Source organism: Psammomys obesus, unplaced genomic scaffold (genome assembly GCF_907164565.1).
Source record: "Psammomys obesus unplaced genomic scaffold, mPsaObe1.curated_primary_1811, whole genome shotgun sequence".
Classification (NCBI taxonomy): Eukaryota; Metazoa; Chordata; class Mammalia; order Rodentia; family Muridae; genus Psammomys; species Psammomys obesus.
This window is the reverse complement of record NW_026585894.1, coordinates 12,947,747-12,973,090: the sequence shown is the minus strand read 5'-3', so window position 1 is coordinate 12,973,090 and position 25,344 is coordinate 12,947,747. Positions and strand designations below refer to the sequence as shown.

Genomic DNA, 25,344 nt, shown 5'->3' with positions numbered 1-25,344 from the left:
TGTGTGTGTGTGTGTGTGTGTGTGTGTGTGTGTGTGTGTGTGTGTGTACCTTTTGGAAAACAGTATTTTATACAGCCTCCTTGAAAACTATGTCATCAATGTCCCTTGGAATCTATAGTGCTGTAATTCAATGTGTGCAAGGACTGCCCATATAAGTGATATGACTCACTCCTCCAGAAATAAGCGGTTTCCTTTCATTTTCTAAGTCAGCCATCTTGCTCACTCTCTAGCCTTTATGAGCAATGTCCCCACTTTTCAGAACATGCTTCTTGCTCCTCATTAGCTGAAAAACATTTAACAGATTACTAATCCTTCTGCTAAAACTTCCAATGGCATTAAGACCCCTTTACCATCATTTCTGGAACGGCTCCAGCATTCAGTCCCTGCTCCTCAGCTAAGGCAGTGTTTCCTTGCCATGTACCCCACTGTCAGCTCACACAGCACAGAGCAGAAACTCCCATCCACACCACTGTTTCCTTAGTGTATTACACTGAGCCTTCCACATGATGAAGTTCTTTGAATGAAGTGAGTCAAGATTCATAGTCATGTGTCTTTAAATTGATGTCTTTCATCTAAAAATAAATGAATCTGTGTGTTCCAAGTCCACATTACTAGAACCTTTATTAGAAATCAGTCTACGTTGGGAAATGTCTGTTTTTGGAATGTAATAAAATACTGGAGTAGGTTCAGAAGTCAGCAGAGGGTCATAAATATCAAAGGTTACAAGCCAATACATGGAGTAGGAAATGTTTGCCATAACATAAGCATGGCAAGCATGGCATTTACAGTTTTAGATACACACCCCAAAGTCAGATGCACTACCTTTGCAGACTACCTTTACTGGTAACTGAGAGGGAAGAAAATGACTGAGGAAAACATCATAGGAGCCTTCACAAATCTAAACTAAATTGTAGGCTTGGCTCATTCCTCCATTAATGCCAAGTATTTAACAAATATATCTGCCAGTCCCTACAAAGATTTAAAGAAAAATGTTACCCCATCTAATTTTCAATCCTGAACATAAGCCATGTCTTACACAAGAAAAAAAGCAGATAAAAACAAATAAAAATGTTAAATTCTTCCAAGTCTAAATAGGATGACTTTCCTAAATGTCAGAATGAGTCAAATTTCTATTCACATAAGCATTTATTTCATTTTATCTTATTTTATTTTATTTATGAGCAAGGTTCTGTACTAAGTATTATAAATCCAGAGAAGAATAACACAGGCTCTGTGTCCAAGAATTTTATACTGTAGTCCAAAGGGAACAGGAATGCATGACCAATCCAAATGCAGGCATGCAGGGTAATAGGAGTAACCATCTAGGAAGTACAAATTCAAAACAACCACATCAACAACTAAAGGAGATCTAGAGTAGTACCAGTCTCTATTCCCAAATTCTTAAAGTTACAAATCACTTGGATTGATATTGCAATACTCCAGGTCCTTAGAATTTGGGGATCTTGTTTCACTTTGTTCACCACGTGTGGTGATGTTTGTTGTAAACTTGACTAGATTCAGTATTACCTAGAAGACACAAGTCTAGTCATGGAAGCAGAGAGTGTTTAACTGGTGGTGGGGGAGGCAGTGAACCTACCATGAATGAACTCATCACCAGAGCATGGCCTGGGATCCCAGGATGATTATAAAGCAAAAAGTAGGCTGACAGCCTACACTTGTCCCTGTTTCCTGACTGTGAATCGTGTGACCAGCAACCTCACACTCATACTGTTGTGTTTTTTCCATCATGATGAACTGTATCTCTTCAAACCATGAATCAAAATAAAATCTTTCTTCTTCTTCTTCTTCTTCTTCTTCTTCTTCTTCTTCTTCTTCTTCTTCTTCTTCTTCTTGCTTTTGTTGGATATTTGATATCATGAAGAAAGTAATTTATAAAGTTATTTTAATAATCTAACAAAACAAATCAAGTATGTTAAAATAATCTTCCCCATCAATTAATAGAAAAAAATTCTACTCTTATTTTCTTGAGATTTTATTTTATGTGTTTTTCTGTTTTATGTACATGCATGTAAGTGTAGAAAACAAAGTAGCTTTTGTTTTGATTTGTTCAAGATAAGATCTCACTGTACAGCTTTGATTGATCTGGAACTTGCATTTTATCCCAGTCAGGCTAGCCCTGAACTCAAAGAGGTGCTTCTGCCTTGCTAGTGAGATTAAAGGTGTGTGCTAATAAGTTTACCAATACACTCATTGTTATAGTGGTATTATTCATAATAGTCAAAAAGTGGACATAAATTAAATGCACATCCTTGGATGAGAAAATAAAATGTGATCAATTAATTTTTATTCACCCTTTCAAAGGATAGAGATCTTGACACACGTTACAAAAGGAATGACCTTCAAGGGTACTATATTAAGTAAAATCAGACAGTCACTAAACAGCAGACACTATATGGTTCTACTTCCATTAGTTATCTAATACATTTAGATGATTCATAAAAGTAAAAATTGGAGTGAATGTTTCCAGAAAATGAAAAAGGAGAATAGGAAGTTGTTTAATAAAAATAGTTTCAAATTTGCATGAGAAACCTGCAGACATTGGTTACATATTCAATGCCACAAAACTTTACACACATAAGATAGTAAATTTATCTCAATTAAAAATGAAATTTTAAAGAGATATTTAGTTACAATGCCATTTGGTGGAACTATTGTGAAGCTGTCCTCCAAGAAAACATGCTTGTTGGACACAAAAGTCCCAAATGTGTACATTGCATAGAAGTAGTGTGCAATCACTTAACACATAAATAAGAAAAAAGTAATGCTTTGGTTCTTTAGTCATCAGTAAATATAATGGTATTAAAAGAAATGAACATACTTTTAGAAACAGTTCTTGCTTTTATGCAGCAAAACAATGCAAGCTTTCCTAGTCAGGTCACAGCAGCTTTCCTAGTCAGGTCACAGCAGTTATTGTAAACATCCCAAGGAAAGCTTTTTAATAACAGCCACCCACAAAGGACCTGCTTTCAACTATGGCATGTCACAGAGTCGATGAAAGGAAGGTCAAGAGAGAAATCTCCTGGATCATGGAAATCAGAATATACGCAACCTCTTTTTTATTTGAAATAGCAATTGGAGCCAATGCTTTAAACAAAGAATTTGGATTTGACAACATCTTAAAGGCCTTCTGGCTCTAAATCCCAATTGTTTCTTTGATAGAATAATCAGGAAAAATATCCTAAATGTTTATGCCAAACCTGGATTTTCCTATCATCAATAAATTGACCCCAGCTTCAAACTATGGAAAATATCAGGCAAGGCTTAGGCCACTGCCTTGTTTCCTGTCTTTTGATATGCCTCTGCTTCTCTGATGCCTAACTTTTCTCTGAAATGGGAAGGTTGTATGTATATAGTGTGTGTATGTATATATAGTGTTCCTCCCAGCCATTGAATCGCTCACTCAGAACCTGGAGAGCCAGACATGCCCGTAGATACTTATAATCCCAGAACTGACTGAGGCGGGAGGATAATGAGTTTGAGGTCAGCCTTGGCTACACATTAAGACCAAGAGTTCTCCCAACCCCTTATCTCTCATACACACATACACACAGAGAGAAAGAAAGTGACAAAGAGATTAAATGAAATATAATTATAAAAAATTAAAGATCAGAGAATTAAACATCTTCCCTAGGGTCCTACTTGTTGCTTAGCTTCTTTAGGACTGTAGTTGAAGATGATGCAGCCAGCCCTGATGAGACCTGATAGTTTAGGGCCATATAGAAGGGGAGGAGATCCTCTCCTATCAGAGGACTAGAGGAGAGGCATAAGAAAAGAAGAGGGAGGGAGGGTGGGACTGGGAAGAGACAGGGAGGAGGCTACAGCCAGGATATAAAGTGAATAAATGGTAGATAGATAGATAGATAGATAGATAGATAGATAGATAGATAGATAGATAGATAGATAGATAGATAGATAATTTTTAGATCTTGGAAGCAAACACAAAAATAGAAACCCTGAGTAACAGTTCATAGCTAGACTTGCTAAGAAATTCAACTAGAAAATAAGGTTGGCTTTTTTTTCTTTTTAATCAAGCTGCTCTTGATCCCTAAAGAAACATCTTGGAACACTTGAGAGAATGCTATTAAAAGAAAAACTTCTTCAAACTCTTCCAATCCCTGGTATCATTTCCATCAATTAAGCTTTGTCGTTATTGAACTTGATTCAGAGAACTGTGTCCAAAGTCTTACTCTCAGCTGAGCAGCTACATTCATTTCTTCCAGCCATGTAAACTAAGTGAGTCAACTCTGACTGGAAGGCAGGGGACAAGTTCATTATCCTTCCCTAGGTTTTTCAGATCTTACATAGGTGCTTCTACACTAAAAATCAATACAAGATTTTCAAGGTATTCAGTTTTGTTACTTGTCTGGAGACAACGGCCTAAGAAGAATAGATGCCTTACTTCCTTTTCCTTCTTTTTTGTGCATTGTGAACTTTCAAAGTATGCTCTTTGTGTCATAAATTCAAAGGTTGCTTTTATGTCTTGTGAGGTAGACGAAGGAAGCTGGGTATTTTATTAAATGGTGAAATCTGTCAAAGTCCCAAAGACCCATATGATGCAAACCAGGTCATCCTATGCAGCCTGAACTCCCAATTCCATCAAAGAAATATGCACCATTTATAACTCAAAATAACAAGCACTAATAGGTCAGTGTACTTGATTGCCCATGAACCAATTACTGCAGGCACTGCTTGATAATCACAGGATAAGAAGAGGTAGGGGTGAACCTATATCTTGCCTAGTCCTTACACTTGTAGCCCTGTCTTCCAAGTGCTACCAACTATGAACAGGAACCTAATATTTAACAAGGGCCATTCCCCACCCCTTGTCCCACTGAGATTCAAGCTACCAGGAGTTTAGAACACAGACATTTACATCTTCCATCCTAACAGTGTCCAGGGATTGCAAGCTCTGAATGTCATTTTTAAAACTCCATTCCAGTTCTACAGAAAGATCCAAGTTTTCTAATTTCTCTGTATCTCCATTTCTTTAAGAGTGAGCAAACCAAGAGAAAGAAAAGTCAACTTGATAGAAGAGAAAGGAAGAATAAGAAAACCAGATAAAAAACGAAAACAACTAAACATTTTATTCAACTTGTGATTACATGAGCAAATTGAGGGCCTAAAGCACTGTCAACTGACAATAAGAATATACAGATCTCAGGGCACTACTTGACCAAATCGTTGGTAATTATTTGAGTGTCTGATTCCCAATAACCTGTATATAACTATAGACTGTTCAACAGAAAAATTCACATTTACACACAGTTTATGGAAACCTTGTAATTGATTCTGGGATAATGTTTGCAAAAATTGCCGAAAATTAAAAATCACACAGATACATATATATCACATATATAACCATATATTTGTATGTAATATATACCCCTTTGTAAGCTTTCCAATCAGGTCTGCTAAATCAGAATATCACGTGGGGTAAATATCTTGTAAGAGATTATGCTACCATCCAAATAGGTTCTAGAACCACAACTTTGGTGGTTCCTGGACTGCAGATCAACACTCTGCATCTTGCATGCATGTCATCTGAAATCCTTGATAGTTTGGCCTGGCCAGAGCCCCAGTGACTATGACAAGTAGCAGATCAAGAACTCCCTGACACTGAGTGTAGAGGCATAAATGTAACCCCATTAGACAAACAGAAGCAGGCAGAGTCAGGCATATTTCTGTCAGTTCAAGGCTAGCCCAGTCTAACCAAGGAGTTCCAGGCCACGAAGTGTTGCACAGTGAAACATTGTCTCAAAAGCAATAAGAACAAACCTCCTTGAGGCAAATCAAGAGAGAGCAAAGTGCCTTCTGCCTCCTGCATGAATAGCCTGAGTCTGAAGCTGAAGCTTGTAAATGATGAGTGCTATAAAGGCATGGGACAATTATATGTTGCAATTATTGCTGTATTCTCAGTGTCAAAAGCAGCACCTGGCACACAGAAGGGTCTGTAAATATTTATTAAGGAAATCAATCAATTAATAAGTTAAAACACAAATTAATGAATAGGAGATCATTTAAATTGGTGGTTGACTGTCACATACAAATACAAATCTACACATTTATTTCTATTTGCTACAATCCCTTTACTGAGAATCCTCTAACTTGTATAATCAATATAAAAGTCACTATTTCATAATCTTACCAATATCACTGACCAAGTTCTACATACTATTTTTCTCTTTGGTCCTTTCCATGTGTTAGGTAATTCAATCTATAACAGGAATGCCTTGAAATTAGTAATTTAAAAAATATTACATGCTGGCAGTGGAGCCAGCTTTGCCATACTAAAAACTCTGACCCCTGAAGTAAAAAAGGTGTAATAAGAACTATAAACACCAGAATTGTGATTTTTGTAACTCATATCTCAGTAAAATTTCCCTGGGTCCCACAGGTAAATGTATTTTTATATATTACCTGGCTTTGTCACTAAGATAGGGAAGGAAAAAACAGATGGAATGGTTCATCACCCCATTAAGGACCCAACTGAATGTAAATCTCTGTTGTCTTGTCATTTTTTATATATTTTATATCATTTTGTTTTGATGCTGGTGAATAATTGAACCTAAAGCCAGGCTTTATAGCAAGGATCTCTGATAACAGATTTTTTTAATGTATATATATATATTTAATTCACTTTACATCTTGGTTGTAACCTCATTCCTCCTACCCTCTCCCCCTCTCTTATTCCTCAGAAAAGGGGAGCTCCCTTTCTCATCCACTGTAGCTCATCAAGTTGCCTCTTCCCCTGTGGCCTGGCAAGGCAGTCAGGTCAGGGAGAAGTGATCAAAGTGGCAAGTCATGTCAGATACAGTCTCCACTTCCCTTACTGGAGGACCCACATGAAGCATAAGCTGCCCATCTGCTACTTATTTGTAAGGGGCCTAGGTCCAGTTCATGTATGGTCCTTGGTTGATGCTTCAGTTTCAGCAAACTCCTCTGAGCCCTGGTTAGTTGGCTCTTGACAACAGATTCTTAAAAACCACTATGCAAGACAATCATAACTGTCTCCATCATAGAATAATTGTAGTTTAGGAAACTAATAGAGAAACATAGATATAAACTTAAGTCTCTAATATTCATATTTTCAATGATACATCCATTTTTATATAGACAACCTATTATAAAGTAGCAGTTGTCTCAAAAAATTAAGTTATATGATAATTAATCCAGATGGTTGCTGACATTCTAAGAGCTTTGAGAATGGGGGGGAGTGTTGTTTATCTTTTTATACATAATTTATTTTATTTTCTGTTCATTTGTGGTTTGCCTGCATATATGTTTGTGTGATGGTGTCAGAAGACCCGGAACTGGAGTTGCAGTCAATTGTGTGCTGCTATGTGGGTATTGGGAATTGAACCTGGGTAGTCTGGAAGAGGAGCCAGTACTCCTAAATCACTAGGCCATCTCTCCAGCTCTAAGTGTACAGTTTTAACGTCATTTAATCTAGGAGTAGTGCTGTTGAACACTGACACACACATTTATTGAACACCTGTTTTGTGAGGAGATCAAAATCTAGTAAGGCAAAAAGATAGAAACTGTTAATAAATAAAGCATGAGCTTTCTAGGGTTGCTCACACATATTGCCAACTGAGTGATCTGCAGCCTAGTTCAGAGAGCAGGCAGCTCTTATTCCAAGGGACAAAAGACTCCCTGGGAAAATAAACACTTTCTAGAAAGGAAAGGTTAAACTTGTACTTAAATATAAACAATATAGAGCAAGAAACTGTGGAAACTGAAACAGAAATGTCAATTTTAAGGTAAGTAATATGTTATAATATATCTTTATGTATATATCTATTGAAAATTGAGAATATGAGTAAAAACTATAATACTTAAACAAACCACCTAAAGCAATGGTTTTCAACCTCCCTAATGCTGTGAACCTTTAATATAGTTGCTCATGTTGTGGTGACCCTCAACCATAAAATTATTTCATTGCTATTTCATAATTGTAATCTTGCTACTGTTATGACCATAATGTAAATCTCTGATATGTAGGACATCTGATATAAAAATCCCCAAAGGGCCTGTGACCCACAGGTTGAGAACCACTATTCTACAAGCTCCTTTTGGGAGAGAAGTCTGATAGGAAGGCAATTCAGAACATAAGACATGCTAGACAACCATGGAGCTATATTTCCAGCCCTTTGTGTACATTCATAGAGTATTATTCTAAGAGTTAGGTCTGTTGTGTATTTAGATATATGAATGGATATCCACATGTCTTTAATTTTGAACTTGCAGGTGTGTGTGTATGTGTGTATGTGTGTTTGTGTGTGTGTGTGTGTGTGTGTGTGTGTGTGTAATTTAAGTGTAGTACAATGAGAAGGATCCTTTGGGAAGTATAGAAAAAAAACTTTGATTTATGGACACAAAATCACCATCTGTCTCTTTTATCATACCCAAGTCCACACCCAATACACACGCTACAAATGATGACAGATTCAAGATAGACGATCCTCACAATGTAAGAGACTGGCAGAAATGAAGATATCCTAGAGACACTTGTATCTCTCAGTATGACTAAAAGACTGTTGAAACAATGGACCCCAAAGAAATGGAAACTCCCCCAGGAATCTCATGCTGTTAAGAGGAAAGACACCAGCCACAGCAGGGACTTGTCTATCAGAAAAAGACATTTCTAACAGCTTGTCAGAGCACCTTACATGATGAATCCCAGACAAGGATGGGACAATGACTACACCTTGACCAGGACTGCTTAGATGTGCAAGTCCTTGGCCGTGTATTTAAACGTTAAAGTCGAGATAGATTTGGAGGGTTCACTGGATCTCTCTGTCACTCTTCACAATGTGGCCACACTGAATAATCAATCTCATTTTTCTACTTTCCGCTATTAATTTGAGCTTTTTAATTTGCCTATTGAGGATGAGGGTATAAGCTCTTTAAACACACTAATATATCATGGGAAAAATGAATAAGTAATAGTTGATTTTCTGTGACTCCACCCACATATTTCAAATTATCAATGTTTTTTTTTAAGTTATTTATTAATTATTTATGCAGTATTCTGCCTGCATGTATGCCTGCAGACCAGAAGAGTGTACCAGATCTCATTATAGATGGTTGTGAGCCACCATGTGGGTTCTGGGAATTGAACTCAGGACCTGAAGATCATCCAGTGTTCTTATCCTCTACACCATCTCTCCAGGCCCTTATACACATCTTTGAATATGTTCAATCATGCACAGAAGAAAGACTGGAAAGAAAATATTTTCTAAAATTAATCTGCAAATGAAACCTTGATTGATATTTTCTTTGTGCGTTTAGGCTGTTCCAAATTGTCCTCAGTGAACATGCATTATTTTGTAATCTCAAAAAAGAAACGCAATGAAACATAAGCAACATAAAATCACAAATAAATTCAAAAGAGCCCAGAGCATTTTGCTTAAGATGCATGCTCAGTTTTGGAACAGCTAAAACTGAATTAGCATTAACCATAATACAGGAAGCAAAAGCTCTTGCATTGGTCAAGCTATGACTTCAAGGCTATCAATAGAATCTTGGCCTTTTATGTCTGGTCTTTGAAGTGCCCAGCAGGTGTGTCAGAGAACTAGGTCCTGGCTTGGGGACAAGGAGGAGAGCAACTCCTCCAGTCCTCCTTGGCGTTGTAGCTGCAAATCTTAATGCCTCTCCCAGGTCTCCCACCCGCTGGAGAACCAGAACCCAGGACATTCACTGGTACAGGCAGCTTTCTACATCCAAAATGCAGGCTCCCTGGCCTGAGCCTGCAACTGTAGCTCTTTGTAAAGTCTCCATTTCTATGGGTCACATCATAGACATGAAGAGCAAGGGGACAAAACCCCTGCTGCCCTTGCTATCCAGGGCTGCCTGGAAGGAGCTTTGTCAGGCTGGGCACCACACAGCTCCTCTCCAAGTTTCACCTTTGGTGACACAACTTTTCCGTGTTTCTTTTTTAGGCAGCTGCCACATCACAAGGTTAATGAGCACGCTGAGGTTTGTAATAAAACCTCCTGCCAGATACATGACGACTGCGGGACACTGGTTAACCAGGTTTTACAGCAGGACAGCCAGACAGCCTAGTTCTCAACCACTTGGAAAACAATTGTTCTCAGGATAGAGAGCATAGAAGGAGTGCCCTGCCCAGTTTGCAAGACAATGACTCGCATTGTTCTGTGAGCTCTGAAAACCAGTGCAAATCCTAGAGCTCTTGGAAGATTTAACAGTCCATAAACCCCCCAAGGGGAGAGGCAAGCTTACACACAGAGAATCAAAGGCAAAATAAGCAGGTCAATTCTCAATGCTTTCAAAGTCGGGCTTGAAAAAAAGATTCTGAAAATATCTATGGGCATATTCAAGAACTGCATTCAGCCTGCCTTCATTGGGTTGTTTACTTCCACTTTTATCAGCAAGATAAATATTTTAAGAACTCAAGCTGCTTACTAACCCTCAGTTTCAGAGCAGTTAAAATGCTGTGTACATTTTTCAGGAGGGAATTTTAAAGAACTGGGTCTCATGTTTGTTATTAAACTTACCTATAACCACTCAATAGACCTGTCACTGTTAATTATGGCTGTTAAACATAGGTTCCTGCAGCACTGAGGAAAACATTACATGATTCCCAACTTTGAGACTATAATTAATATGCTTGTTCGAGGCGGGTGTCTCAGTTAACAAGATATATTTTTGGAAATATCTAACTGAATGCAGCATAAATAGTATGAAAACTAAAGCTCACACTTTTAATTTTTCTTTCTAAAATTTGTTATGTAATAAGTAGTGAAAAGTTTAGCCTATGCAACTACATTTCAAAGAAGTGGGAGTGATTTCACTCACTGCCATTAATGTAGCTATCAAGTGAGAAAAGCTAGAAATGAGGCTCCTTCAATTAGCCTAGCGCATCCTCCCCCCCCCCCAGAAAAAAACCCATTCAGTTAATAAACCCACTGACATCTGTTGACAAGAATGGGAAGGAAGGAAAAATAGGAGAGGGAGGGAGAATTGAGGAGCTCTGAATAGGGAAATGAGACATATGATTCTTATGAACAGCAGACTGAAAGCACATACCATGTAATGAAAAATAAAATAAACAAGTTAAGTTTTATTCAACAGTGAATTAAGTAGAAATGTGTGTACAAGAAAAATGGGCAGAAAAAAAAAACCTCTCAGATACAGTGCTGGAAAACTGTACTATTATATTCAGGCTAACAACTGCTTAAATGTTATAGCCGTACTTGCATGGCCAATTTCCTACTACAAAGGCTCAATGGAATGGGAAATTGATGTGGAACATACTTTGTAAATGTAAAATGTTAGACTATCCAAAGCCAGTGGGAAAAGAAAGCACATCTTTTATCATAGGAATTGTTTTTTTTTTTTTTCAATGCTGCCTCCCAAGACACACCACAGTATATTGCATACCAGTAACTCAAAAGAAAAAAGAAATCAGATATTTGTTTCATTGAAAAGACCACAGTGCTATAACAAGCATGCATGTATGGGCACATTCTCCCTAATTGCATCCATATTGATAGATGAAAATTTAAAAATTTGTGTAGATCAGGATTTAAAACAATTTAAACATGCTGTCTAGGTTAGGATATAATTGTGCCCTCAGACAAACCTGGCCCAATTCCTCAATCCTTTATCTTTTTATTTTAGAAGCATATACACAAAAACTTTTATTAAGTGAAAGTTGGACTTATTCCATAGTAATAAACCAGCTGCAAGTACATTTAAATTGATGTGTGTGGACATCACAAAAGTCAAAATGATCTTACTGAAAGACCTGTGTTCTGGCTTAGTTCATGTCAGTACACACCAAAGGTAGAACCAGAGTCAGTATAGTGTGACATGACATCAGACTAGACTAGCAATATTATAGACTATGAATAGTCTATAATAGGACTATTATAGGAAGAACCCCTTCAGTAAAAAGTCCTTGATGGACTGTAATTCTCATATTTTAATGATAATACACAACATGGTTTCCATCTCAGAGACTCGGTTTTTTTCATTTGTTAAAAGTGAAAAAAGTATGTATATTCTATTTCCCAAAACATTATTAAAAATTTAATGAGGCATTTCATGTTAAAACTTGGCATATTGTCTTACGATGCTCAACAAAAATTACTTCTCCAGGTTATCTAGGTATTAGAAAGCTAATCATTGAAAACTAGTTCGTTTACATTAAAGCTTTGTTTCTAGTGATCCTTACTTATAATATAAATATGCTTAACTGTCTATTATAGTAAACCACGAAGAGGGCAATGACAGAGACTTTCTCCAGCATATTGCCTTCTGATATGACAGCAAAGTAAGAATTGATAATAGCATAGTAACAGTGATGCTTCTTTTATCGTTTGGATTTCTTGAAACACAGTCTTGCTATATAACCTAAACTGGCACTGAATTCCAGATGATCTAACTCTATGTCCAAACTGTTAGGATTACAATGGTGTAGTACCACATACGGCAGGAACCATGACTTATGGTAGATTCATATGGCACATCATTCAACAATCATTTATTACCATAAAACCAAGCATGTGCTAGCGATTTACAATTGACGAGGTGTATAACCTAATATAAACTATACAATCTGTCTGGGCTCTGCTACTACCATCTCTAAAGTTCATATAGTGCATACCAATCATTATTTAATTGTCTATCATAAAAGCTGAGCACGGGCTGAAGAGATGGCTTAGAGCAGTGGATCTCAACCTTCCTCTGCTATGATCCTTTAATACAGTTCCTTATGCTATGGTGACTCCCAACCATAAAATTATTCTTGTTGCTAAGCCATAACTATTATTTTGCTAATGTTGTGAACAGCAGTGTAAATATCTGATATGCAGTTCCTGTGGAAAGGTTGTTTGACCTCCCCCAAAAGGGTCATGACCCACAGGTTGGGAGCCAATAGCTTAGAGGTTAAGAATGTTTGCTGTAGTTCCAGAAGACTGGAGTTTGATTCCAAGTATTTTCATTGGGTGGCCCACAACTAGCTATAATTCCAGGGAATATGACATCCTCTTCTAGTCACATGCATATATACACACTCAACATAAACACAAATATATAAGAATACATATATCAGTACCACAATGTAAAAAAGACTGAATTATATATGTCTAATACGTAGTAAGCAATAATATAGGTGCAATAGTAATAACAGTGATGTTCACTGTATATAAATAGAACATGCTGCTGCCCAAAGGAATTCTCTGCCTTGCCGAAGTCATTCAATAACTGCTTCTTATTGTCTACCCAAGTATAAAACTATTAAGTGTCCTTAGTGGGGCAGAGTAGACGTTTTCAAAGAAACAAGAGAACAAGACAAGGGGAAGTATCAATAGGGAAAGGAATTATACTAAAAGGTGGGGTGGTGAGTCATCATATACCAAAGAGTAAAACATACTTTGGTATCTGACAAAAGGTACTATTAGTAATAGAAATTAAAACAGTGATTTCCTTTTGACATGATAACGACTTGAAAGGGTCATGAGATAATACTGTAGGTTGAATATTCTAAATGTTCACACTAGTGATGGGTATATAGATGTCAACATTTCTCAAAAGTCATCAATATGCATCCTTTGGAGATGTGAATGTTACTACAGGTAAACTTGAAGTACTAAAAAGAAGTGGAAAACATACTATTTTGTTCATTGACTATTTTCTAATTTGGTTTCTGATTACATCTAACTTTCACCAAATTATTATGTTCTTTCTTTCTTCTCAGGTCCTACTGACAGGATCCAGAAAAAACAAATATCCATAACTAAGAATTAATTTGAACCAAATCCAGACCAAATCTGATGGCTCTATAGACAGACCAAGCAAATAACCTAACTCAGACCAAACCTACTGTACTCTCTAGAATGTCAATAAAACTATTCTTCAGCAACAGCCACGGGTACTGCCAGATTTAAGAAAACCAACAGGAACAACTATTACCCTCTGGCCTTAGCCTGTGGGCAAGTCATTAGTTAGAGACACTAATAATATTTCTGTTTGAAATTGAAAATTTAAATTAATTTACCAGAGATAGAGTCAAGGGCATGAAGCCTCTTTTACAGTGACTTCAATTTGCAGTAATAATACTTCATGCTTAATGTTTATCACAACTCAAATCACTTAAGAAAATAGTCCTTTATTTTTGACCATACGTCAAGATCAGAAATGTATCTCTTTTTAAAACTACAACCATTTTGTTTTCAGTGTTAATACCCTAGAAAACATTTCTCTGGAGAAAAATAAATGGCTATCCATTCAAAAAGAATTGAAACTAAGCATGGGAACAATAATCAAAATAACTACTATAATTAGAAAATAAGTAAATTTATCTATAAATGCACACCCTTAAAATTGTTTACTCACAATACGGCACTCAGCCAGGTGTCGTGGTGTACACATATAATCACAAAGCCTAGAAGGTCTAGAGGCAGGAGTATCATTAATTCTAGGCCAGCCTGGCCTTCACAGAATATTCAAGATTAGCTTCCAACCTTGTCTCAAAAAAAGAAAAAAAAAAAAAAAAGAAATGAAAAGAGAAGGAAATATGGTACATATGAGACTTAACCAAATTTTCCCACATTGTATATCATAAATAAATAACATATTTCAGGTTAAACATGAATGACATTACATAGGACAATGTGCCTGAAACCTATTCCTCTCCCTGCACTGATAAGTCACAGAGATGCCTGTGTTTTCTGAATAGGAAAATGTACACCAGTGACTACAGAAAATGAGTTTCACAGATATGTGTTCTGTACTAATTGTTAAAACTGTATTATGTGCCTTATCATCGCCTCTCAAAAGTAATGTTAAGTAGAGCACAGTAATAGACATGTAGGCTCCCCTCTACTCATCATTCTTTAATTCATGTGTTTCTTCTGCTTTGAATTGTTTAATCTTGGCAATTATTTTCCATTCCTCTCAATTTTCTCAATTCCAAAAAATATAAGCCATAATGTAGCAGACACCAGAAAGCCTTTTTATTGGCTGTATTTGAGGAGCTGCAGCTCATTCTGGTTGTTCGGAGTTGATCATAATTCCCAGAATGAGGAGTTGATTTGGGCATAAAACAGCACAGCTGCAGAGAGACCTGAAACACTAACAGCTTCATCTTCCTACTCACTGCTTCAAAAATGAGCCTTCCGGCTTACCATCCAAATTCTGATTCCCATGTCCGCTGTCTAATCTAGCCCATATATTCACAGTCACCACATATACATGTGTCCTCAATGTGTCTTCAGTGTATGTCAGTCCCTGACATACACATGGTCCTTAATGACTTCATGACACATCCTGCTTCACTCACGAATTAACCTAACATCAATTTCCACTCCAACTTCACCCATATCACTAGCCCTAGGCTCCAGCCTGTTCCCTTTTAATGACTTGAATCCTATTCTAAAGGGACTTTATGGAAATGGTAGTAAGGCAGGTAGAAGCTACAGTATCTTTACCCTGTGCCTCCTTCAAGCTTCAGTGTCTGCCAATAAAGAAGCTATACATATCAAGAAACAAGAAAAAAGAAAAAATTGCAACTGTATGCACTCATCTCCTACCTAGTATTCCCTTAAAAGTCAAACACTTTTGATTAGAGACCAACCCTGACATACCATCTCCCTGAAGCTGTAATCACCACCTTCACCAAAAGAGACTATGAGGCTCATGACAGCTGTCTACAAACCATGGGTCCATGATGACATGATGAAAATAAATAAACCAGTATTTACATGAGTAATAGATTATGATCACTGTTTTTAAATAAGAGGGCATCTACATCATGACTTCTTGCCAATAAGCCCCTGTTCTAAAAACCTGCTTTGTTTGGCGAATGAGTAAGCCTGACACAGTTGCCAAGGTCACAGTTGCCAAGATGACCTTTGGTAACAGATTTCAGAATTCAAGTTATGTTCTGGTGATTAGCCACAATGACCTTTGCCTCCTGTGTGGGGTAGAAAGACTACTAGAAATGCCCAGCAATGAAATTAAAATGAGATGTGTCCATACATGTCACAGTCCACTACAGTAAAGGTTGACTTCATGGGTTACGCATGGAATTGGCCTTCATCACTCAGTGGCCAGCATGAACTCAACTGTGGTACAAGTGCTCTCACAAGAGAACCCACAGTCCATTGTGGCATTCAAACTTGCCCGTGGCTGTAGGACTAAGCAAAAAGGAAAGTATGATTAAATTAACACTTCCAACTCCAAATATGTTGCAAAGAACCAAATGAGAGATTTGGAATAAAGAATCAGCTAGCACTTTTACTTGATCCTGAAAATACTTGGTATCAATTGTCACTGACTACAAGTTGTCCAGTGCCTCAGGAACAACTGCAGTAAATTGGACACAGCCTTAACTGAGTATTTTCCTAGCACAGGAGTACTAATAGATCCTATGTGATATGACAGAGAAGGGTGAGTAAAAGCTATGCAAGCATCTACCTGGACAAGTAAATATCATGCATTTTCTTCCCTGAGATGAAGAAAATACACCCTCTTGTTCAAGAACTACATGAACTAAACAATGTACACATACAATCATTTCAAGATATATGCAAATCATAAATAAGTGCACAAAGTGACTAGCTATGCAAGAAGACCTTTTAATAATTTTCAAACAGAATAAAGTATCCTACACTTCCAAAAAAAAAAAAAAAGTCTAGCCGAACTGACTAGATTTTTAAAAGGATTATCAAAGTTACAAGCCCTGGCCACAAAGAGTTAAAGGACATTACAAAAAAAGACGATCCACAATTTATATGCTCTAAATGTCATATTTTTTCTTCTTTTTTATATGCTCTGAACACCAAGTTTTTTAGAATCACAATTTATATGCTATAAACACCATTTTAGGGGTTGGGGTTTTGCTTTGGGGAGTGGGGTTTTTTTTGTTTTAATTTTAAAGAGAATTGTTTGTTTTTAAGACAAAATTTCACATTGTGAAACACGCTAGCTTTAAACCTGCCTCAGTTTCTGGAGTACTGAAATTACAAGTGAATATCACTACACCCAGCCCAAACCACATTTCATTCTGCAGTACAAAATAAGTAACTGATTACTTACTATGTGTGATTTAGAATGTCTAGAAATGTGGTACTCTATAATAATCTTCAATGTAGTGTGATAGGCTGTGGGTATGAACCCCAAATTATAGGGTGGGAGGATGAATTTAAATGAGCAGTAGGCTGTAAAGCAGATTATGAAGTTCATTCAAGCTGTTTCTAAATTATTTGATTTGATTCAATCATTTGTCACAGCATCATTCAAAATTAAACACATTTTTGAAATAACCATTAAATATTTGATCCCATATCTTGCTGTTACAAAGACTATGCTAGTTAACACTTGAGATTTGAAAAACACCAAATGTGACCTATATATAAGGCATTTGCAAATAACCAGACCTCCTTATAATGTAAATAAATTTTGTTGGTTAAAGTACTGAGTAGATCTGATGTGGTTCATCTCCAACATTATCTCAGTCAAATAATATACTTGAAAAGAGGAAAAAAAACATGAATGACTGCTTGACATTCAATATTTTGGGAATGCTGTTAAGTCAATGTTCTGAAGTCAATGGCTGAAAGGGCAACCTTGCTTTTAAGAAGAAGAAAATCATCATTTCCTTAGGTAAATAAAGTCCCGTCTTAAAAGTTGTCCAATTAAATTAATTTATTATAATCCCAACCACAATTCTAATGGCTAATTACACAATTCCTACACAGAGGAATGTAGTTTTAAATGTGATGAGCCAACATAAGAAAATGTCATGACATAAGCCTAGTAAAAAAATGACCTATGACCTATGCTCCTGTTTCTAGACTTGTTAATCCATTCTGAACAAGTGCAACTTATATACCTAAAACAGCAAGTCATTTTCTGTGAGTGAATTTGGCTCAGGATTCTTCAAATATAGACTGAAGCAAATCCTGAGTAACCACCTGATGGAAATCAGAAAGAAAAGTTCCAGCAAAAGAAAAGTTGAAGCAGTCCCAGACTCATGTGGGAATGAGTTTCCTTGATCAATCAGATACTAAAACCTTTAACTGCCTTCACTTCTCTAAGCTATAAATAGAAAATGACACCTGGCTGGCAGGTTTAGGGGTGTAGTTCAATGATAAAGTGCTATTCTCACATTTAAGTACCTCACATATGAACTCCAGCATGTCAAAAAGTTTGAAGATCCTTAAGTCATTTTCCCTTATCATAGGAAGGTATTTTTGAGACTTTTTACGATGGGAACGTGTAACAGCAGTTCTACTTTAAGAACTTACTGATACAGTTAAGTTGTGTGTCCCAAAGGACCACCATTGACCATTAGGACAACAGACTTATCCCTCCACAAACTTCTGGAGCCTTTATTCAACCACTTTGCCTAGTGGGAAGAGAAATGCCACCACTTAGAAATAAGGCTAAAGCCCTGAGCTAAAGACTTTGACAACTTTCCGTGGGGGAGGGCTGATGCTGCCCTAGAATTTCTTGAGAAAGCAAGCTCTGAAAGAAGGGTCAAAGTGAGAAGAAAAGGGAGGGGAATGAGTGGGAGGGAAAGGAACCTTGGGACTCAGGGAAGAATTGAGGCCTCCCTCCATGAACGAGAGCTGGAGCTCCTCCAGTTCCCTGCTGTTTCAAATCCAAGTTAACTGGAGTGAGTTTCTGCATTTCAGGGTACCTGTGGTCCTTAGGACCTAGGTCCACTCCAGTGTCTTCTGTGACTATTCTGGACACGTGCACCTGAGCCTTTGCTCACTCCTCTCGCCTACCTCTGCCTGTGCCTGCTTCTGCCGTAGTCCTCAAGGGTACATTCCCAAAGATAAGCTGTGTCCTCTAAGCAAGACAACCACTAGTACAAGCAGGTGCTCTCAGAGGACACCCCTTCCTTTTCTTGAGTTCTTCACAGCCTGAGCCCTACTCTGCTGCATGTCCCCTTCCTGCCGGCGGGAGGCCCCGGCCAAGAAGTACACTCTCACTCTAAGGGACATGGGACCAGATGCCTTGGGCCAGGTGGCTATATCCCAGAGAGCTGAGGAAATAGATTATGCCCTCCTACAGAGGCCCACTCCCACTAGGCACTAGTGGTAAGAGGACAAGAGCCTTTGTTCTCCAGGGGCTTGGCAAGGCTGCGCTACTGAGGCGCAACGTGGGCGGCGCCAGGGTATCCAGAATGCTCACTTTTGCACACGGCATGTCAAAGGGTGCGTGTTCCTGTCTTCTTTGAGTGGGATGGGTAGGAAGTTGGGGAGTAAGGAGCGTGAGGTGAAAAGAAGTATGGGGGAGGGGTTCTGCATATGGGCCAAGCTCTTTGTTTGCATTGGGGGCAGGGAGAAGGGGGGTTGAACATGGGACTGAGCTTGTGTCCTAAGAGTGGGACAAATCCCTGAGTATGTCACCATGTTGCACCTGAGCAGCACACATATGCACACTCTCTGGAGCATACACACATACACACACACACACACAGAGACACACAACACACACACTCACACACACACAACCACAAGACATTCAGTCAGTAGCAGGCAGATCCGTTCCCTGCGCTCCAGGCTGCAGCAGCTTCGTCTGCCTGCAGCATCGCCACCATGAGTTCAGAGGGGCAGTGAAAGAGACTGAAGGCACTCAAGGGGCCACAGTTCTGCTAGCAAGGAGGGAAAGTGGTGCAAACCCACCTTCCCCCAGAGGCCTGGACCTCCGGGGTTTGCCCGGGGTCGCAGAGGTCACGGGAAGCTTTAGGGTCTAGCAGGGAGACTAGGAGCCACTGGGCGGCGCGCACACAAGGGGACTAGGGCAACCTAGCAAAGGGAAGGAGGCAGACTGTGCGGTAGGCTTACCCTTAGAAGCATCTTTCTCCTCTTTGGGCTTGGTCACCTTTCCACTCATAGATCCCAGCTTGCTTGACAAGGTTCGTCCAGGAGAAGGAAGTCCTCGCTGAGCGGGCCGGACTTCAGAGAGCGCTTAAGGCGGCAAGTAGCTACCGCGAGCTCTCAGTGTGGCTCCAAGCAGAATCCGCTTTTCTCCACTGCTGCCCCTGCTGCCGCCTGCGAAAAGAGTGGGGAGGAAAAGACAGGGGTGAAGGAGGAGCCGCCGCCTGAGCCTGAGTGGCCAGCCGCGGGAGGAGCCGCTGGCCGCGCTCCTCCAGAAGTGCAGAGACAAAGCCGAGCGGCCGCTGCTTCAGCGCCCCGCCGCTCCTGCCCGCCCGTGAAGAGCAGCGCTCTGGAACCTCGCGGCACCCGGGAGGCGCAGCCGGGACTCCCCGGCTTCTCCGCGGGCCTGCCAGGGCTCTGTGCGGGTCGCTCGCTCCGCGGGCGCCAGCCGGGAGTTGCCTGGGTGGGTTACCGAAGCTCTGATGGGCTGCTTTCCCCCGCCTCTCCCAATCTGCTGCGGGCCGCCAACTCAATCAAAATAAAACCCCAAGGAAGGCTTTTCTTTCTTTCTTTCTTTCTTTTTTTTTTTAAATCAAAACAAAGATGAAAATATTCACTTAAAAATAGCGAGCCTCTCCGAAAGGGAAATGTTTGAACATGTGATGAGCAACGTGTGAGCCTGTTACACCGCAGAGCCGTGCAGCTTCTCGCCCGCGGAGATTCGGAAAGGGAGGTTTGCCTTTTTCTATGTAATCCATTTTCAGGTTCCTATATTTTGGCCGAAAGAGTCGGGCTGGCAGAGGAGCAGGAACCGAAAGCCCTTACCTGTTTTCTCTTTCTACACCCACACCCCCTCGGAGCTCGCCTGCTCCCTCGCTGCCACTCTCAGGGCAAAGAACTCTCCGATCCCAGAGAGCCACGAATCGGCACTGGGGTGCGTTCTATATAAATGACAAGGTGTGAGCACGCTGGGGGCGGGGGGAGGCCGGCGAGGGCGGAGCCCCACAAAGCCGCCTGCCGGCTGTAGTAAAAACAGAGCTCGGCAGGGGCGCGCAGACGTTAGCTGCCGCCTAGCAAAAACCTGGCAGCCCAGCCAAGAAAGAGCTGATGGTCCTGTCAACGGTGCGACCCCTATCTCTTCGGACAGACTGCTTTGCTGCCACAGCCGCTGCGAACCACGAAGCCAGGCGTTCCCAATCTTCACCCTTGTTACTCCATAGACTTCAAGTGCCTGCCTTGCTGGCTGCACTGGTTGTCACCTACACTTTGGAGACTCCGCTGTTGGCAACTGCACTGAAATCTCAGTCCTGGAGTCTGTGACTCTTCACCTTTGACCAGCTGTTCAAGTTGAGACAGACTGATTCTCAGAGAAGGGAAAGAAAGGATCTAGGTCTCAGTAAAGCAAAGAATGAAAGCGAACCAGTAAGGTTGCAGCTTCCCACCACCACTGCCTCACACTGACCCCTCCTCCTAGGCTTGTAGCCTCTGATTGGCAAACTGGATGAACAAACCCCCCCCCCCCCACACACACACACACTGCTCAGGGTAGTCAACTTTATGTAGAGTGAGGTGAAACTAGCTTCTAGTGCTGCAGAAGAATAAGTAGGATCAGCTTGTTTCTCTGACTGCACTTAATGACAACCCATGGAAGATTCCTGAGAGAACTAGAAGAAAAACCTCTCAGAAACCAGAACTCGTATGTGGGACATAAGGGAAATAGGAAAGGATGATAAGGAGATGAGTAATCAGTCCTTGGATGTTGGGAAACCTTGTCCCTTACTGTCTTTTCTGTCAGTGGGACAAGTGTGTGCTGTTAGGGCATGAGGTATCTACTAGCATGTCTTAGTCTACAGACCCCTCAACCCATTCATCAAAACATACACATTATCCTGACCATGAAGATGTGCTAGTGAATGCAAAAGAGAAAAGCCATTCACTTCATCCCACTCCACTCCCACCCTCTCCCTAATTTGGTTTTGTTAATGATATTAAACCAGGCGAAGAAATCATATAGATGGATTAGTCCTACCGAATCCCAGGCAGTAACTCAATTACAAGAGCCTGCTGTGGCTTTCCAGACCAGGAGTGTGGGCTGCCCCTGCTACCAGCCAGGGTCTAAAGGTCAGTTATCCTCTAAACTCAATTTACAGTATTCATGCTCAGTCTGGAAGGAACTGTAGGCCTGGTTTTCTTGCAAATAATATCTAATAACCTGGAGCTTGAGAACATAATGTAATTACCCATCCTAAGGTTAGACCATTAATTAATACAGTATGCTGATAAAGAAGGAATTTCTCTTCAAAAGATTGGAATTTAAAAGGTTGGAATTTTATGTGTGTTTAGAGGAAAAGAAAAGGAAAAAGCAGTAAAAAAAAAAAAAGTTCCTATGTAACCTATATCCAATACGAGTTATTCACTTAGTGTCTAAACTGTGACAAGCACTGGTGTTAAATCATTATATCAGCTTCTTATCTAATCTTCTCAAAATCTATAATAAGCATTGATATTACTTTTACCATTTTTGAAAAGGTATTAACTTATTTATTCACCTGACATCCCTTTCATAGCCTCTTCCCTTCTCTCCTCCTGGTCACACCCTCCCTTCCTCTTTCCCATATTTCTCCTCCCCTACTCCTCAGGAAAGGGAAGACCTCCCCAAACCCACCCCAGCACATTAAGTCACATCAGGGCTGAGAACATTACTATTTCCATTTTAAAATGAGGAAAGCAGGCCTTGGAGTTATTACGTAATATTTAAAAAAAAATTAGATCTCACTATAGAGTTCATGCTGGCCTTGAACTCCAAGGTGCTAAGGTTATAGACATAAACCACCATATCCAACTAGCTCTACATTATGTAATTTTCAAGAAGATCACACACCTGGTTATTAGTGGAGCCTGGGTAGGAATCCAAGTGTGTTTATCTCTAACACCAAAATTATTCTTTAGCACACCATCTCATAGTACTTACCCTAGCCCTAATGAGGGGAGAAACACTTTCCCTAGACATATCTTCGAATCACAAACTTCTAAGTGTTTGTTAGCCTCCCAACACACACACACACACACACACACACACACACACACACCTCTGTGTGTATACTTACCTTCTGTGTACCTATATCATCTGATTTGTCTATAGCCTTACTGGAAAGCTCCAACAGGGTCACCACATTGTGATTTTAGAGGGTTCTCTGTCTTTACAGATTAGCTCTACCCCCAGCTCTATAGTCAGCAATAGTAACATCCAGCTGGTAGGCCGATATAACTGTTCCTTAACGGACAATAAAGTCGTAAACATAGTAAACACATGGTGAAACCTAGGTTAACAAATATCAGTGAGGTAATATAGAGAGATGTCTGCATGGAAGAATGAATGAATTATCCCAGTTCCTAAACACGAGTAAGACAAAATGTGTTTCCTCATTGTAAACAATCCTGCAAAAGAAATAATCAGAATATAAAGAAAATATACCTCATACAAAAACACTATAGTGATGTGTGACCATGTTGAGACCAATCAATGGTCATCATAAGAACTTCAGTGCCAGATATCAGGAATTATGACTATTCTAGTGAACAGCCAAGCAATATTATCTAAATAAACTTTCTGAACACTCTGCTAGGGAGGTTATACCCAGCCTTTTTTTGTAAAGAGAATTGGGCTGCCCCTCTTTTCATCCCCTCTGGTGTTTAATATGAAAATGTTGCTAGAACTAGCCCCAAAGAAGGCATACTCCAGCCTCCAGGGTTTAGCTCCCAAATGTTTGATATGAAAAATGACATGCTTAAAGAAGCTCTGACGTCTCTGCTAGGAAGATCAGAACGTGGTTCCTTCACTACATATGCAGACCAGCAAGAGATTCAGTCTGCCTTGCTTTCTTTTGTTTTGTGGCAAGGTCTCACTGTGAATCACAGACTGGCCTCAAATCCATAATCATGTTGTATCTGTCTCCTAAGTGCTGAGAACCCTGGTAGGACTCATAACTTCTTAAACCTACAGTAGTACATGGTAGAAATGATTCTTTGTTAATTTTAGAATAAATTATCAGACAGATAGGCCTACCTGGTGGCCTATTTCACACTTTTTCTGAGGAAAGTTCACCACCATGTAAAGTTCCCACATTAATAAAGAGTATACTGGAGAGTTTATAACTAGGCTCTCTAGTTGACAGGTTAGGCTGATCTCCCTGACAACAACCCACATTGCTGGCAAGTCAAAGAAGAACTGCATCTTACATATCCAATCCAGATTACCAGATGACATTAGCTTCATCTCACATCTGGCTGACCCTTCCAATGGGATCCTGTTCAAATTCCTGACCCAAAGACTTGTTATCTAAATTAAGTAGTTTTATTGTTGTTGTTTTATTCACTTCAGTGGTTTACATGTAGTCAGTATCCCCCAAATGTCTATTATGTAACTAAAGACTTAGTCTTTAGGACAGTGCCTTTAAAAGGTGAATAGGAAAGCCATTTGTAGACATTTGTGTGATCCAATACTGAATGGATTGTGGGTCAGCAAAATCTGCTTATCTGGCTTTCTATTTAGCCAAGTGAAGACTTCTAGATTCACAAATAGAACATACACCTCTCAGTTCCACCACAATGTGTGCATGATGTGACTGTTTGCCCTGATACGCACTCCTGACATTGTCATTTCCCCACCAGCTGTGGAACACTTGTTCAGAGTCAGGGATTGCATCTTGCTGTTTGAACTTGCAGCTTTCCAAAACTGAGCTAAATAAGTCTTTCCTTTTATCTTTGTGAAGTTAGATGTGTCAGTTATTTCACTATAGTAATGCAAATCTGATTAACACAGGTGCTAAGTTTTAGCATAATATGCTATGTAACAACAGTATTGTAATAGAAACCCACAAGTTCTTGTACACGTGTAGGTTCATGGTATTTTATAACACACAGCTAATTGAATCCAAGTTGTCCTTGTGCTTTTCTCAATAGATTGTTGTAGAAGTTATGCTGCGTCAGCTCCTGGTGAACTCTTTAAAAGATCTGGAAGAACTTTCTTTTGGGGGAAATCTAGTCACCATATAAGACATTGGACATCCTGACATCCATGATGTAAAGAAAGCCAATGTCACAGTTACGTTTAGTCAAAATGACATAAACCTAGACCATGAGGATTCTCAACTAAAGAATTGCCTCCATCACATTGGCCTGCAGTTATGCCTGTGGAACCTTTCATTGGTTGCTAATTAATGCAGGAGGTCCTAGTGTGGGTAGTGCTCTCTCTAATCAGAGGGACCATGGTTGTTTAAAAGGCAGCTAAAGCTAGAAGTTGTGGCACACAACACCAGAGAGGGAGAGGTAGGCAGATCTCTAACGGTTCAAGGCCATCCAGGACTATATAGCAAGCTCCAGGACAAGACAGGGTTGGTACACAGAGAATAACTATGGAAGAAGAAGAAGAAGAAGAAGAAGAAGAAGAAGAAGAAGAAGAAGA

At 39.6% G+C, this 25,344-nt stretch overlaps 1 protein-coding gene across 2 annotated transcripts in view; it reads right to left on the bottom strand.

The window, feature by feature from the left end:
- Positions 1-20,783, bottom strand: part of Fgf13 (fibroblast growth factor 13) — a 625,459-nt gene extending 604,676 nt beyond the window's left edge. For both annotated transcript variants that reach the window (XM_055599619.1, XM_055599621.1), the window contains exons 1-2: positions 20,706-20,783; positions 19,848-20,054 (exon numbers count right to left, since the gene is read on the bottom strand). In XM_055599619.1, the coding sequence (XP_055455594.1) occupies positions 19,848-19,896 (49 nt within the window). In that variant the 5' untranslated portion in view covers positions 19,897-20,054; positions 20,706-20,783. The remainder of the gene's footprint in view (positions 1-19,847; positions 20,055-20,705) is intronic.
- Between the last annotated feature and the right edge of the window lie 4,561 nt (positions 20,784-25,344).